General features: G+C 39.4%; 1 protein-coding gene across 2 annotated transcripts in view; it reads left to right on the top strand.

Moving 5' to 3' along the window:
- The window catches only part of CRYZ (crystallin zeta), a 28,586-nt gene extending 12,122 nt beyond the window's left edge, over positions 1–16,464 (top strand). For both annotated transcript variants that reach the window (XM_059135978.1, XM_059135977.1), the window contains 6 exons: positions 1,872–2,035; positions 6,561–6,612; positions 10,337–10,486; positions 14,739–14,840; positions 14,938–15,033; positions 15,459–16,464. In XM_059135978.1, coding sequence (XP_058991961.1) covers positions 1,872–2,035; positions 6,561–6,612; positions 10,337–10,486; positions 14,739–14,840; positions 14,938–15,033; positions 15,459–15,623 — 729 coding nt within the window. In that variant the 3' untranslated portion in view covers positions 15,624–16,464. The remainder of the gene's footprint in view (positions 1–1,871; positions 2,036–6,560; positions 6,613–10,336; positions 10,487–14,738; positions 14,841–14,937; positions 15,034–15,458) is intronic.
- Positions 16,465–17,280: the final 816 nt, after the last annotated feature.

The raw sequence follows: 17,280 nt of genomic DNA, 5'->3' as shown, positions 1-17,280 counted from the left end.
ATGTAATCGATTGTTGTACGGTTTAATTCTTAGGTCAGTTCCTTACAGATTTCAGAGTATTGCTGAGAGTGCTTATGTTGTGACAGAAGACTCTTTTCTGCTCTTTCCTACTGTCTTCCTATTCCCATCTCCATTCCTTCTCACCCTATACTTTATTTTTTAGTAAAGCTGTTCTTTCCTGCATACCCCATGCTCTTCCTTCTCTGTCTTTGCTCATTTTTGGTTTTTCTGCCTGGCAGAATTAAACTGAAACTTATTAACATAGGTGCAGGGGCTTTTACCCTCCAGCTTTAGTTCCTTTTCATTGTATCTCTGAAACTGTTACCTTCCATGCATTAGACTACTTACTCACTGGGTACAAGTGCTAGCGGTTCCTCAGCATTTATTCCTGCCACTGTTTCTTTGTTTACTTTGTATCCTTCACTTGTAATAACTTTTTTCCATTTCATTTTTCAAAATCTTAGTCCAGTTCCTCAAGACCTATCTTAAATCTTAGCTTCTCAATGAACCTATTTTTGATTCTTTAACTTAGAAGTAATTCCTTTCTTTTCCTGGGACTTAATCTTTGATAGTTTATCATGTTTTCTTGCATTGTAGTTATTCCTATCCTTTCCTTTTCTCTCTTCCTAGAGTTTAAGATGCTTTTGATGGGGGAAGTTATTTTGTTATTAGTATCTATCACAGAACTCAAAGTCCTGCTTTCCATAGTGAATTCTTAGAATGTGTTTGAATTATATTGCAATCTGGGCAACATCTTTTGAAGCTGTAAAAACAGGAATAATCTTAACATAGTCATATTTGACCATTTGCAAGTGGCACTGTAAGCAGTGACACGTGTCTTTGACTGCTGGATGCCTTTTGAATCTTTTCTGTTTCTATCCCACTGCGTAGGGCTATTACTTTTTTAGAGATTTTTTTTTTTTTTTTTTTTTTTTTTTTTTTTTTTTACAGGACAAATTTAAGTACCGTGAAAGTTATTGCCTTAATGTTTTGCTTATTCCAAGGAATATTTACATTTTTTTCAAGAAAGGGGAGTCCGGACAGATGTTTATAGTAGCCAGTCTGATTTCCCTAGCATGCAGGTCATTTTGGTCAGGCTCCAAGGCCTCCCTTGTGCCTTACCTCACCCTCAGTTATGCATCTGCTTTCCAATAGCAAGGACCCAGCAGAGTTGACTGAGAGTTTACTGTGTTTCTGATGCTGTAACAAGTGAAGAAGCCTGTCCCGGCTCATCTTGCTGTCAGGATCCAGGCAGAGTTTCCTGCTCTTGGTGTATGCATAAAAAAGGAGGAAGGAATGCAAGAAACCTGGGGGATGGATTTAGAACAGGTATTTGGTGTGTGGAAGAAACCTTGTATCTTATTTATTTCTTCTTCCTAGTATTTCGGGAAAAAAAAAATAGTTATGCTAACTGCCGTTTACTAACTGCTTAATCTGAGCAAATTATTGAACTTCTTTGTCCCTAGATTTCTTCATTTGTGTAGTGGAATTAATCTAAAGTGGTGATAAGAAAAGTACTTACCTCATAGGCTCTTGAGATGATCAAATTAGACAATACTCATTAGACTCCTAATACAGTGTCTTGCACAGTAAGGTCTCATGGTAAGGTTGTCTTCTCATTATACCATTCTGGAGGTTTTCTTTCCTTTCCTTTTTTATTTTCTCCTATTTTCCTTAAGTTTTCTTCCTGGTTTCTATTAATAAAACAGTTAAGAATGTTCAGTATGCTACAGATATTTTTACGAGACCCTAAGATGGAGACAATACATAAATACTTATTCATTGTTACAAAAGTTGCATTAGAAGAGATTATACCCATTTGACATCATTTTTAGTCCCTACTGCATTTATCAATTTCTTGCTTTCCCCAGAAAGGTGACAGGGTTTTCACTACTAGCACCATCTCGGGGGGCTATGCCGAGTATGCTCTCGCAGACGATCACACCGTTTACACACTACCAGGAAAACTGGACTTGAAGCAAGGAGCTGCCATTGGTATTCCCTATTTTACTGCTTATCGAGCCCTGCTCCACAGGTAATGACACACACGGTCGGTCATACACCCAGTATTGCCTGCCTTCCTACCATGCGTCCATGTCTCTCATATTTGGTTACTATTTAGTTACCATTAAGCATTTATGGACTGGAAATTGTGCTAATTTGGGAGATTATTCTAATCACTGGGGATACAAAGAAGAGCAAAACGCTGTCATTGTCTTTAAGATGCTGACAGTCTAGTTAGAGAGACAGACATGAGAGTAATAATATTGATGTATAATGTGGAAAGTACGGTGGTATAGATGTGCATAGGGATTTATGGGATCATAAGGGATGTAACAGTGGTGATGAGATAGGGCTTCCTGCCAAGATGTGAGGCTTGGATTATTTTAAAGTCATGGTTCAGAAATCTTGTTATCCAGCCCTAGAAACTAATTGCTGCAATTTAAAAATACCATGTAGGGCCCTTCCCTAGACCCACTGGTCAGTTCCCACGGCTGGGATCTGAGAATTTATATATATATATATTTTTAAAGATTTGATCTTTAAGTAATCTCTATACCCAACATGGGGTGTGAACTCACAACCCAAAGATCAAGAGTCACATACTCCACCAACTGAGCTAGCCAGGCACCCTTCTGAAAATCTGTACTTTTATCAGGGAGTTTTCTTGGGAAAGAATACCTGTTGGTGGGGGTGGGGGGTAGGCAGAGAAAATTCTGGACAATAGGAAAAGCCTGCTGTTGGGGGGGAATATCATGATATTTAAGGAGAGCTATAGCAGTTTGATTTTGTTGGATAGAATATTTCAAGGCAAAGAGTCATGTTGCATTAGGTTGGAATATAGTAATCTTTTAATAAATATTAGCTGTCACATGAAATAGGTAGGTTTCAGATTGTAAAAAGCAAGATGATAGAGCTCACACACTGTTCTGTAAGGGATTGGGATCATGAAATGTTTTATTCAGGGGAATGATACTGTTATAGGAGTGTTTTATTAAGATTACCTATGAGCTATGTGAAGGATGGATTCGATGACAGGAATGGAGAAAGAGATGGGAGGGTCTTATACGAGTGTCCTTTAGGCAAAATACTTAAGGGCCAGAGGAAGGGCCATGGTAGAAAAGGTGTAAGGGAAAGGACAGCTATTAGAGGGTAAGATCAGTTGTGTTTGGTGACTGTTTGCTGTGGAGAATGAGAGAGAAGATGAACTTACAGATACTCTGGCTCTTTAGGTTGGATAATGTTGAACTATGACAAAGAAAAGAAGGAAAAAGTTTCAGAGGGAAGCTTGGTCCAGTTTTGGAGTTGAAACCAAGATAGGTATTGTGATGGAGAAGATCAGAAACCTGTTGGGTGAAATTATCTGATGCCTAGAGACTAAAGATGTCAACATGGGGCTGTCAGCCGGTGGGTGGGAGTTGACAAGATGAAAGTGACTGAAATCCTTCAGGGAGTGAAGAACAGTGGAGTGAGAGTAGAAAGTTAGAGAACATCAGCATGTAGGAGTATAGTCAGAGGTAGGGGAAAGAGACCTAAGAGACCAAAGGGAGTGTTTACCAAGGCCAAGGTTGTCTAGAGGTCATGGTGTCTATAATAAACACCTGTTAAGTTCATGTTTTTTGAAGACAGGAAGACTTGGGTTACAGTACTGTCTTCTACTAACAGCCATATGACTGTGGTCCGGTTACTTTCCTGTCTCAGCCGTAGTTTACTGGTTTGAAAAACGTGAATATTAATAACACCTCCTTCCTAGGGCTGTGGTGAGAATTCAGTGAGGTCATACCTGTTAAGCTCAGTACAGATCCCAGTGCAGAGTAAATATTCCTTCAGTGTTGATAGTGTTAGGGGCAATAGTTGATGTCACTACCAAGAAGGAAAGCTAGCTGTCAAATCCAAGAGTGAGGTGTGTTTGGAAAAAAGAGCAGTTGGGCTTAGCATTTCAGAGGTGATTGGTGACTTGAGTCAGGTCACTTTCAGTAGAGTGGTGAGACAGAAGTTTGAGTGGGCTGAGGAAGAAGGTGGAATTGGGTTCCTCAAATGGAGGTAGTTAGGGAGGAGGAAGTAGAAGAGTACTTGGGAATTTGTGGGGACAAAAGGTTAGACGGGAGTTGAATATGTCTGTAGCTGAGGAAAGATCTAGCAGAGGGAGCAATGGAAGGTTTGGAAGAGAGGGTGGAGTGGCAGGTAGTAGGATGGAAAGATGTAGAATACGTGGAGAGATTGGCTTTAGACATCAAAAGGACAGCTCTTCTGCTAAACCTAGACGCGGTAAAGATGGTAAACTATGGAAACGTTTGTGGGTAGGAAGAGGTGGAGTGTTGAAGGAACTCATAAGAGATTGCCTCACTTTTCATCATGAAATAGGAGACAAAGTGTTCTTTTGACAATCAGGATGGAAGTGGCACCAAAATGCATGATCACATGATTTTATTATTTTTTTTTAATATAGTACATCACCATTTGGATAGATTATTAAGGAAGTTAGATTTTCATTAATCCAGGGCTGGAGTATCAGTGGCATAATGCAATAGCGTGAAGGAGGTGAGAGCACGGGAGATGAAGAGAGAGGAGTTGGGTTGAACTGCCATGAGGTCCTGGCTGGCTAGTACAGGAAACAAGACCAGGAGGAGCTAGTGGGCATAAATTGAGCAATCAGGAGACAGCAATCTCTGGGAAGTTGAAGGAAAGATGTTGAAAGACTACGGGCTTACAGAATTAGGAGATTACTATCGTAGCACTGATTGTTAGAGTCTGATACATTTCTTCAGTAGAGTGGTTGAGGGCGGTTACCAGGTTCCACCTTGGGAGAGAATTCAGGAATTGTGATTTAAGGTTTTCTTCCCAGAGAATGTTGAAATTTGTTAGATTAGGGCTGACTTTGGGGTGGAAGAGAGAACCCACATGCCAGGTGCTAATCTTCAGTGACTGGGAGGAAGCCTGGAGCAGCAGCATGGAAGGCCAGGCCAAAGCTCGTGCCCCTGCTGTGAGCCCCTGAGGGAGATGACTATATTTGTCAGGATTCTCCAGAGGAGCAGAACAACAGAACGTGTCCGTACAGATTACATACTTATATACAGAGAGTGAGAGAGAGATTGATTTGTGGAGGCTTGGTGAATTTAAAGTCTGATAGGGTAAACTGGCAGGCTGGAGACTCCGGAAAGAGCTGCAGTTCAAGTTCAAAGGCAATCTACCAGCAGAAGCTCTTCTGCTCCAGAAGTCAGTTTTTGTTATCTTAAGGCCTTCAACTGATTGGATGAGGCCCTACAGAGACATTCAGAATCATGCTTAACCAAATTCTGGCCCCAGGCCCAGCCAAGTTGACACACAAAATTAACCATCACAGTGACTCTGTGCAAGGGTAGAAGGATCCTAGCTGTGAGATCTGGGAGAGGGTTAGCTTGCTTTTTCACCATCCTCCCCAGGTCCTGTGGTAGGAGGATGTACCCTTAGTGTACAATTAGATGTACCAATACTACAGTATGGTATTGGTAATCCTACTCCCTCACATTTATATTTTACTTTTTAAAATGTCAAAGATAATAGTTATCTTAGTTTATCATTTCAGACTCACTGCCCTCGGTCCCCTTATTTCTAAACAAGAGAACTGTAAGAAGTTTCATTTACTGCTCATAATTGCTGTTTGTCAGCTGTTGGTACACAGCCTTGAGCACGACCCGGGGTCATTGTGTTGTTAGTCCCAGACTGAACAGAATGTCTGTCCACTGTGGCCACCCCCTATTTTTCTAGGAAGTAAGAGATTCTCCCTGAGAATCAGATCTGGATCACAGAACAGCTGCTGGATTGGGACATTAGCACTTGTCCATCCAGAGTAATAAAGCATCCCCTAACTGTCTTGCTGCGTGTGCCTTATTTTTCAGTATAATGAACCGGAAGTGGAAAGAGTATGTCATTTCACTGAAAGATCTAGACATTTTTTGGTGTGACAGGATTGATCATATTTCTTACGGTCGTACCACTGCGGATTCAGCATTGCTCTCTGAAACCTGGGCTTAGAAGCTGTGCAACCTGATGTTCAAAGGCATGGAGAAGAAAAAATGGTTTCTTAAATCACCTAACTTCTGTGTTTCCTTGGGCATTACCCTGGGTCACAGTATCAAGACTGTGGTTATCATAATCCTCTTTTTTTTTTATTTTCCCATAATCCTCTTTTGAGACACTTTCTGTGGGAATGAATAAGAGATTCCAGGTCCTCTAGGTTTAGCTCTTTCACTTCACGTGCCTCCAAAGACTGTAGCCTCCCAGAGGGAAGGTAGCACCCCATGTGCTACCAGCATCCAGCACTGTTCATAGAACATAATAGGTTCCTATTAAATGTTTGTTGAATGAACAAATGAATTTCATGTTTTCCTTTGTCTGTGTCTGAAGGACCCTCATTTGATACTGTGAAGATTGGAGAATATTTTGGGCTGTAGAACAAAATGAGTTTCTTGTTTGGGGAAGTGTTAGTTGAACTGAGGGTGGAATTTCCTTAAGAATGACAAACACCTGCGCTTCATTATCTTCAAAGTGAGGTGATGAACCCTTGTCTTGTTTCGCAGTGCCCGTGTGAAAGCTGGAGAAAGTGTTCTGGTTCATGGGGCTAGTGGAGGAGTAAGTATTTGTTTATTTTTAAGTTTATGTTTAAAGGAGCTTATTTGTGTAGGTTTTACATTATATTTCTTTTCAGCCATTTTTAAAAGCCAAGTTAATAAATATAGTCAGTATTTGTAGTCAATAAAGAGACTCCTCTCTGTAGTAAAGCTTCTTAAAATGCTGTCTTCTGAAGGTGATTCCTTGTCATTAGTTTAGCATTTCTCTGTTAAAACCTTCAACAGATCACCCCATTAAAAATGTCTGTGTTAGGTTTTCCACCGGTGTCAGGTGCAGACCAAAATAAACTAGCTTTGTTTTTGCCTTCAAGTAGCATATGTTATAAGAGTATTTATTTAGAATTTTAAATAGTTGTTTAAAGTTAATATTAATTCCATATTCCCTTAGATAAGGAAACTAAGGCTCATTAAAGCTTTACCTATGTTGCCCCAGACAGCACGACAAAGCCACACGGTGAATTCTCAGACCCGTCTATCTCCCTTCCACTGTTCACCTGCTGTGCTTTGATGACATTCATGGAATGCACGGTGTACAGCTGTGTCCTTAACACTACAACCCATGGCTTAAAATGCTAATGTGGGTGGGGGAGGGAACTGAGAACTTTAAAATAAGCTCTTCAGTGAAATAACCCAACACAGGGCTGTCAGAAGCTTCTTCAAGAAACCAGCTGTCAATCTGCCTCTGAGGAGCTTAGAGGAAAAGTTAGAGCTCTGAGGTTGGAATTTAACAAGAAATCCACATGACCTCTATCCTGCATGTAGAGGCTTTAGAAATTTTGGAGATGAGATTTCACATTTTTTTTTTAAATACAGGGCCTGGGGCTGGATGGCTCACCTTGAGGAAGCTGGTTAACCCTTTCAGAGCATTGTGTATTCCTCAGAGTAGTCAAAAGGAGTAGCTTGTTAAATGACACATTGTTCCAGGAGTAATGAATGGCATCCTGAAAATGTGAAATTATCTCTAAAGGTGGCCAGGTAGTACTGAGCGTTCAGCCTATTGTGTTTCTGTTACTTTAAATAGATGAAGCACAAGGTTCCACACTTAGCCTCCTGTCTACCTCAGATCCGTTCTGAAGGATTTCACAGATCAGAGTGTTTACTAAAAAGACTAAGATTGTCTTTTGGGGCCTTGAGAAAATATGACAGATATACCTTGTCAAAAATTCCCATTGCTTAGCTTCACCAAAGAGGCTATTTTGGGGTTAAATTAAATTTAACCCAAAATAACTAAAGGATCTGTCATACTTGCATTTATTTAAATTGCTTTGGCTTTCAGAGAAGTAACCTGGTGCTCTCTATAAAAGGGAGAGGTTTCATAGGAAGAGGAGAGAAGAATTTAAAGAAAATCTTTTTATTCCCTTTACCCTCGTGTAAAAAGCCCAGTCACTTCACCATGGTTTTAAAAAAAAATTTTTTTTTTTTTTAAGGCAAAATCCACACTGTTCTCTGAGCTGCCTGAGTTTGTTAAATCCTTGGCTAGCAGGGATAGGCTGGCGGCCTGGTGTGAGAAGCGCTTCTGATCCTCCCTGCCCTACCAGAGGGAAATAGTACTGGGTTTTGTCTTGCTTCCGTTTGTACTTTCTGTCCTCATTTAATTCAAATTCCTCTGGGATTATGTTGTGTATTTAAAATGGTGTGGAATTGATGAACACAGCTGTTATCCAGATAGGGAGTGCCCTATTTTAGTGTCAGCAAAGTAAATAGAAGAAAAATAGTTGACACATAATGGTACATAATCTGTTGAAGTACTGTTGCTGGTATAATTGTTGACAAGAAGAGCATAAACAGTACCTTCAGAACAGCTCTTAAATGCCTCTTTAGAGTAGAGCAGAAGGAGTTATATTTACATTAACTCTTTAGTTCAGATACAGTTTTATTAGAGGCCTGTGGTTTTTTTTTTTTTTTTAATTTAAAGTAGCAAAAATCAATAGTGCTAAATCCGTACTATATTGTATTTCATGGAATTGAATGTCTCTCTGACTCATGAGACCGTGAGTCCCAGGGTTTGTTTGTTTGTTTTGGTTAAATCAAACAGATCCCTGCCAAAACCCAACTGAGTTCAGACTCGACACTCCCATATGCCGCACAATCTTTACAGTCTATTTCAGGCCTGGGAGTCTGTGATTCTGTTATAGTTTTAATCAGTTTCTATCATCATTTTTCATCTTAATTCTTTTCTGTCATTCCCAATCCGTAATGGTTTCACCTTCCTCTGAATCACTGGTTATCACTGAGGGTGGTTTGGCATCATCCCATCTCCCCCTTGAACATTTGGGGCAGCGTCTGGGGATATTTTCGGTTGTCACTGGGTAGAGGGGCTGTGGTGTCTAGTGGATAGAAACCAGACATGCTGCTAAACATCCTTCAAAGCCTAGGCTAGCCCCTGCAACACAGAATTGTCCCGCCCCAAATGTCAGTAGTGCTAAATTTGAGAAGCCCTGCTGTAAACGTATGTGACACTTATCTGTACCATTCACGTGGCCTGTAACCAAACATAGGTTTCCTAGTCCTGCAAATTAAAAAAAAGCTGCTTTTGTTTATATTCCTTATATGGTTTTATTTCTCCTTTATCCTAAGCACATTTATATTGTGATCTAGTGATTTCATGCAGTCCGTGGCTTTAAATACCATCTATAAGTGATGAATCTCAAATTTAAATTTCCAACTCTGGATGCTCCCAAGTCCACATGCATATTCAGCTAATTATTGCATATCCTCAGTTAAGTGAGCAAATGCGGCTCAGCATTTGCAAAGGGAATGCATGCTCCACTGGCCACATCTTGCACTGCCTCCCATGTGCCCTACCCTCAAGCCACGTTGACCCTCTTTCTGTCCAGGATATTCCCATGTCACCAGGTGATCCAGGACCATTCTGCCTACAACATTCTCCACCAGGCTTTCCACATCTTCACACGGCTTGTCCCTCACTTGACTTAGGTCTCATCTCTTCAGAGTTGCCTTTCTTGGTGACCTCACTAATCCCTCTGCCTATCTCCAATACGCTAGTTTTTTTTATAGCACTTTTTCATAGCTAAATTTATTTTATTCATTAATTTGTGTGTTTATTATTTTCCTCCTTTCTCAGAATATAAGTTTCTTGCATGAAGTATCATGTCTAGCATATAGTAAACAATAAATGGTCATCATATGGATGAATGAATGAATTTGCTCATATACCTATCTCTTCTACTTAAATGATGTCACATTTGTCATTTAGCATTTTATATGTATTGTTTAAGTATGAAGTCAGGGATCAAGTTTTGAATGACTTTAAACCCCTTACCTTTTGCACAAAGTAGGTGCTGAGTAAGCATTTTATACAGTGGTTAAAAACTCAAGCTCTGCAGACTGAATTGGTCCAGCTCTGTGATTTGGCCCTGTTCCCATCTCTGTGACCTGGTCAGGTTACTTACATTTTATGAGCTCCAGTTTTCTCATCTGTGGAATATGGACAATAATAATATCTACCTCCCAGGCTTATTGTGAGGATAAAATAAAGCAACGGATAAGGATAAAATAAAGCATTCTGTGGTACCTGACACATTATAAATACTCAATAAAAGTTAGTTATTGTTGTTCTTCTTTCTTCAGACCTTGTCATAGACTCGGAATTCTTTAAGGATAGGGTAGGACCTAGAAGAACCTTAAGTTTATTACATATATTTAATAAATATTTGTAGGGATGCCAAGAATCCAAAACTAGGTGTTTATATTTTGTTTTTCAGGTTGGACTAGCAGCATGCCAAATTGCCAGAGCTTACGGCTTAAAGGTTTTGGGCACAGCTGGTACTGAGGAAGGACAAAACATTGTTTTGCAAAATGGAGCCCATGAAGTGTTCAATCACAGAGAACCTAATTATATTGAAAAAATTAAGGTAAAATAACTCTACAGTTTTATAAAAATAGATTTTATTTCTTGAGAGACTGACTTTTTTGTGTGAGCTCTTTTCTAAACAGCCACTCTCTTAAAGTTGTTTGCTCTTTTTTTAATGCCTATGTGTGTTTCACAGCTTTAGTAAATTAAAAAGCAGAGGTGTCTAATTTTCAGACCTTTACTCTCATCTGTCTTGTTTATGTTTATCAAATAAAACCTACCCTTTCCAGAGTCTTACAGCTATCAAAATTGGTACTCTTAAGTGCAGTCACATTTTAAGTAAAGTCACAGCTTTGTATTTAGAGCCCTGAGGTGTTCTTTTCTTTTTTTAGATTTTTTTATTTTGTTTTGTTTTAATCATTTAAATTCAGTTACCATATAGCATATTATTGGTTTCAGAGGTACAAGTCTGTGATTCATCAGTATTTTATAATGCCCCGTGCTCAGTACACACGTGCCCTCCTTAATGTCCGTCACCCAGTTACCCCATTCTCCACCCCTCACCCTCCAACAACCCTCAGTTTGTTTCCTATGATTAGGAAGGGATCTCTTCTGTTTTGTCTCCCTCTCTGGTTTCGTCTTGTTTCATTTTTTTTTTCCTTTCTTCCGCTATGATCCTATGTTTTGTTTCTTAAATTCTACATATGAGTGAGATCATATGATCATTGCCTTTCTCTGACTGACTTTTTTCACTGAGCATGATGTTCTCTAGCTCCATCTACATTGTTGCAAATAGCAAGATTGCATTTTTGATGGCTGAGTAATATTCCATTGTAGATATATACCACCTCTTCTTTATCCACTCATCTGTTTAGAGATAGAGTGTGTGTGGCAGAGGGAGGCAGAAGGAAGGAGCAGAGGGAGAGGGACAGAGATACTCAAGCAGACTCCATGCTGAGCATGGAGCTGGGGATGCAACTCTATCTCATAACTCTGAGATCATGACCTGAGTTGAAACCCAAGAGTCAGACTGCACCACCCAGGTGCCCCCCCCTTTTTTTATATTTGTAGGTACTGTGAAATGATCAGTACAATAAGTTCATTAACATCCAACACCATACATTGTTACAAAAGTTTTTTTCTTCTAAGAACTTTCAAGATCTACTCTTTGCAACTTTTAGATCTGTGATACAGTCTTATTAACTAACTATGGTCACCAGGCTATACTTTACATCCCCATGACTTTTTTTTTTTTTTAACTGGAAGTTTCTACCTTTTTGACCATATTCACCATTTCACCCACTTCCAATCCCCTGCCTCTGGCAACCATGAGATTTTCCCAACCTAATTTCTTTTGGTATAATTTTTCATTGGAAGGTGAGGTACCTAGAGATTACAAACGGGCTTTGTGTAGCCTAGGGAAAAAAGTTGATTTTTTAATTGGATGCCAAGGAGGAATGAATAACCATTTCCCTCATCCAGAGCAGGGAGTTAGGCTTTAGTTAGTTGCTGCATATAGTCCATTGTTATAGCAGAACTCAAGCAGATTCTGAAGTTCTCTGTTTGCACTCTAGTAGCAATTTACTAAACACTGATTACTTTGCTAAACCTCAAATTACTTGTTGAGACTTAAAATTTTCCAGGTACTGATTACTGTGTAACCTCAGCCATTACAAATGGAGGAAGATACAAGGGAGAGTATATTTATTAGCACTAAATCATCTTGCCAAAAAACTGAGTAAAGCTACTCCTTTGTGTATGTCTAGGAAACCTAGAATTAATTGAATATTCACTCCTGATACCATCATCCAAGAGTATTTACAAAAATGAAAAATGGCCCATTATTTTAAGAATATATTTTTGTTTTGCAGACATATAACTTTAAGACCCTGAAGTCTTATGGCTTCTTTCTCGTCTACTATGTCCTTCTGCTTAAGTCTCTCTCATTCTCTGGATCATTCCCTTACCCTTTTTCCACACCCTTCACCCCCTCTACCACCAACACTTCTTGAAAAAGCAGTGAGTACTTACTCTTTTTACTTCCTTACCTCCCATCACCTTCTACTGCATTTTGCTTGTCAGAGGTCACTGGTGAGCTCTTAATTATCCATCTGCTGCTTTTGACCTGGCCTCATTCTGTGTGATTTTTTTGGCAGCAGCTGACCCTGACCACATCTCCTGGAAGTTGGTTCTCTTCTTACTTCCCTGACTTCATTTGCAGTCCTCTTCCTCCTCATAATACTTAAATGTTGCTGTTCCTTAGCTTTTACCATTGGTCTCGTGTCTTCCGTGGTGCGAGACCTTCCTCTGATGAGTCTCACCTATACCCATGGCTTCTGTTTGTGCCCACATCCTGCTGATTTCCAGCACTGTTTCTGGCCTGCATTCCCTTCCTTCATGCCATCAGCCTGCTAGATGTGGCCACTGGTCTCTTCATCTGAGACAGACCCACATTTCTTTTTTTTTTTTTTTTTAAAGATTTTATTTATTTGACAGAGAGAGAGATCACAAGTAGGCAGAGAGAGAGAGAGGGAAGGAAGCAGGCTCCGTGCCGAGCAGAGAGCCTGATGCAGGACTCGATCCCAGAACCCTGAGATCATGACCTGAGCTGAAGGCAGAGGCTTAACCCACTGAGCCACCCAGGTGCCCCTATTCCTATCTTTTAATCGCTATTCTCCTTCCTACCTGTCAGGTCGATCACCTCCGTCTATCAGTTTCCACACTGACATGCCTTTCAAATATGTCTCCCTCTTCGTTCTCGTCTCTGCTATGACTTAGTTTAGTCCTCATCTTCTTCTCCAGCTTGTCTGTTATTTGTAAGTGACCTAGTAGTCCCTTCTGTCTTCACAGTTTCCTAAATTATTTGGTTCTCCTTTAAAAAAAAAAAAAAAAAAAAAAATCTCCAGAAATACCTAAAATGGAAGCTCCATGAGGGTAGGAATTTTTGTCTTTCTTGTTCCCTGCTGCACCTTCAGTGTCTAAAACAGTGTCTGGCACAAAAATTAATTAATGAACACCTGCCCTCCCCCAAAGTCTACACCCTTTAACATGGCATTTGATGCATGTTCCCAGCCCATAGCAGTTGATAGTCGCCTCTCTACCTCTTCCTCTCCCCCTACCCGCCTTCCGAAACACATGCCCCAGCTCCCCTGGGATACTTTCTAATCCTGACTTGGACTCTTAGGCCATAGCTTTTCTGTTTTCTCTTTATTCTGCCTCAGGCGTATTATCTGCTGGCTCCTCTTCCTTCCTTTTTCCTTAAGGAACTCCTGTTCATTCCTCAGGGCCTAGGACCTCATCTCTGTGGAACTTCCTCTGATCGTTACAGGTGATCAGACTTACAGCTTTGTTTTTCTCTATAACCTATAGTTTATTTCCATTGTCGCAGCACTTAGCTCTTCCCATCACAGCCTTGACTGCAGTATGTTTCCATCTTTCTCCCTAGCTTTGTTTTGAGTTCTCTGTGTCCATCTTTGAATCCCCAGTACTTACTTAACAATTCCTGGCACTGGTATTCTTTTTTTTTTTTTTTTTTTTTTTTTGGTTAAATAAAATGAGTATAAGGTATATATGTATAACTTATTTAAGAGAAGAGCCAGTTTTGGATGTTGCAAACCAACATCTCTGAAAACCCAAAAGAAAAGGAGTAGTATGGCAGGCTGATTATAAATCACTTGGAACAAAACTAAATGCACACAAAGAAAATACTGCAACACCAGATAGCCAATGATTTCCTTCTTTTGTCTTTTGTTTTTTAACAAAAGTGGAAGCCTTTTTGGGATTTGATACTTGTTGTTTGCTTCTCTGTGAAAATACCTTTTGAGAGGCACCTGGGTGGCTCAGTGGGTTAAGCCTTTGCCTTCAGCTCAGGTCATGATCTCAGGGTCCTGGGATCGAGTTCCGCATCCCGGGCTCACTGCTCAGCAGGGGGCCTGCTTCCCTCTCTGTCTCTTTCTCTGCCTACTTGTGATCTCTCTCTGTCAAATAAATAAATAAAATCTTTAAAAAAAAAATACGTTTTGAAAACAGAAGATTTTCAACTGAGGAAAAGTATTTTATAGTCAAGTTGAGTCAAAGCACTTGAAATTTATTTAGTATAGATCTTTATCACTTTAGATGTTGTGACTGGTCCCTTGGAATTACATCAACACTATATAATTAGATCATTTAAAAATTAGTGTTATTAGTCTTAAAAATGTAGCATTTTATGTCTTTTGAAACATATTTCTATAATATATGGGACTGTGATAACTGTTCTACAGTTTTTTTTACTTGTTCTCTTACCTTACTCTGCATTCTTATTTATTACATAGAAATCTGTTGGTGAAAAAGGAATTGATGTGATCATTGAAATGTTAGCTAATGTAAATCTTAGCAATGATTTGAATCTTCTGTCATATGGAGGACGAGTAATAGTAAGTATTTTTTTTTTTTACCACTTTGAGGCTTTACCATAATTCAGTACTATTTTTCAGTGATCTTTAACTATAGACAAGTTGTTTTTCTTACTAGGTTGTTGGCAGCAGAGGTCCTATTGAAATAAACCCACGGGACACCATGGCAAAGGAATCTAGTATAATTGGAGTTGCTCTGTATTCATCAACCAAGGTAGGAAAAGAAGTGACTCTGATTTTGATAACTTAAACATTGATACAGTTTGCTTACTCAAGCAGACTGTAAGTTCCAGTAGATGTTGAACTTAATTATCTGACTGGGTGGGTATGTTAAGGATTAGTCACTACAAGATAACTGGGGTGGGGGTGGGGGGAGATGTAATTTATTTTCCAAGGCAAGACACTTTTGAGAGAGAAAGGAGATACTATTAGTAATTACTTCAGGACAATAGGGTTTTTGTAAACTGACCCTGCCTCAGGCAAATTGTACTTATATTTAGTCTGTAGAAAACTTTGTCTGTAGTTCTGGACAAATGACAAAAGCCACATATTCGTAAGGAACTGTTTATGTTCTGACTCTTAGAATCTGAAAATTTTTAATCCTTCTGAAAATTAATTCATCTGTTCTTCTACATGTAGGAGGAGTTCAGGCAATTTGCAGCGGCCCTTCAAGCTGGAATGGAAATTGGTTGGTTGAAACCTGTAATAGGTTCTCAGTATTCGCTGGAGAAGGTGGCCCAGGCTCACAAAAATATCATCCATAACAGTGGAACTAGTGGGAAAATGATTCTTCTCTTAGAATGACTAATTCTTTCATGTCTTCCTAATGTAGTTAGAGGGTTCCTGCCCCAGTTTTACTCACACTACCTTTGCTCTAATCAGCATTTGTTGGATTTCAGTGAGTTTCTCATGTTAAAAAACAAGATTTATCTTTAGAGATGTGGTCATTGGAGTACAATTTATTTTACAGCTCACAATATTCTTTACGCCTGCCACCTGCCTTGAATCAAGAAGTCATTATAGTAGGAAGTAGAATGTCAGTAGTCATTTGGCATTGGGGACATTACAGAAATGCCTGGTACTTGATCATTAATTCCACACGTTTGACAAAAGCAAGTTAATTCAAAATGAGGCCGTGAGGTTTCCAAGCCTGCTTGTTCTTATGAAGGTTCTTTAGTATCTGGTTAGCTCAGAACTGTATCATACTCTGAAGATTTTCTGGACTAAATAAGACCCCTTTTCTAAACGTCTCTCATCTGGATCTGCAAGTCTCTTGCAAGGGCAAGATAATGTCTAGAGAAATTTGTTTTTTAACAAATAGTCTTTCCAGCATTTCCCCAAATATCAGTACATCCACTGTGTTGGTGGCTGATTGCTCATTGTCCATATATTCTGGGAAGAGAACAGCCTTACTTTTGGTGTAGTAAGATAGGTAGGTACATAGTCTCCTGACAGATACTTCTTGATTGATGTGATTTTCAAACTAGATTTAGAATTATCTGTGTAATGGGAGTCATATGTTTTTATTTAAATTAGTAAACAAGTTGGACACATGAAGAATGATCTGCTTTTGTCTTCATTACATGGTGACCTGCAGTAAATTCTGTAGAAAAAATAAAACCTGTGTTTATCTATTTGGTCTTGATATAGTACTTGCCTTACATCTCTTTTACATAATTCCTAACGGTTAATTTCTAACAGTGTTCTGTGCTGGAAGTCCTTATCAAAACTAAAAAAGGAATAATTTCTTAGAAATCTTGACATCAATGTCATGTGCAAAGAAATGAAGTTTTGATTGTTAATTTTGTTCTTGCTTTTCTCCATATGCTCGTAGCCTCCTGTATGCATACAAACACACATGCACATACACACATATATGTAGAAAGAGATTTATGGAATTTTCTCATAGTTATGGAGGCTGATAAGCCTGAATCTATAGGGTGGGCTGGCAGGATTTCTATATTGCAGGATTCTTTCTTGGGGAAACCTCAGTTTTAATTCTGAATGCTTTCAGCCCATTGAGTGAAGCCCACCTGCGTTACTGAGGATAATCTACCTAAAATCACCCGGTGACTCTTTGTAAACACCCAGAGGAAACATGGCAATATTATGTTGATACATAAAACCAATCATCACAAGAAGGTGACACAGAGACACAGATGAAGGGCATTTAGTGCAGGCTGGGATTTCTAATTACATGTTTAATATTTTTGATGTATTTGTTAGCTGCCTCCATCCAGAGTAGCTTTGGCCCTGGGAGTACAAAATACATGCAAGCTTCTGAAGACAGAAAACGGGGGTGGGGGGTGGGGGTTGGCGCGTGGTAACATTTTATAATGTCCTTAGCTTAGCTTTCCTGAGTTAAGGGGCTATGTGTGCCAAGGGGCTTCCATAATTCACAGTGTAAAGAGCATTTTTTCTGTGCAGGATAACATTCAAGAATAACCAAACCTGTTGGGTC

Source organism: Mustela lutreola, chromosome 10 (genome assembly GCF_030435805.1).
Source record: "Mustela lutreola isolate mMusLut2 chromosome 10, mMusLut2.pri, whole genome shotgun sequence".
Taxonomy (NCBI): Eukaryota; Metazoa; Chordata; class Mammalia; order Carnivora; family Mustelidae; genus Mustela; species Mustela lutreola.
This window is presented reverse-complemented; position numbering and strand designations above follow the sequence as displayed.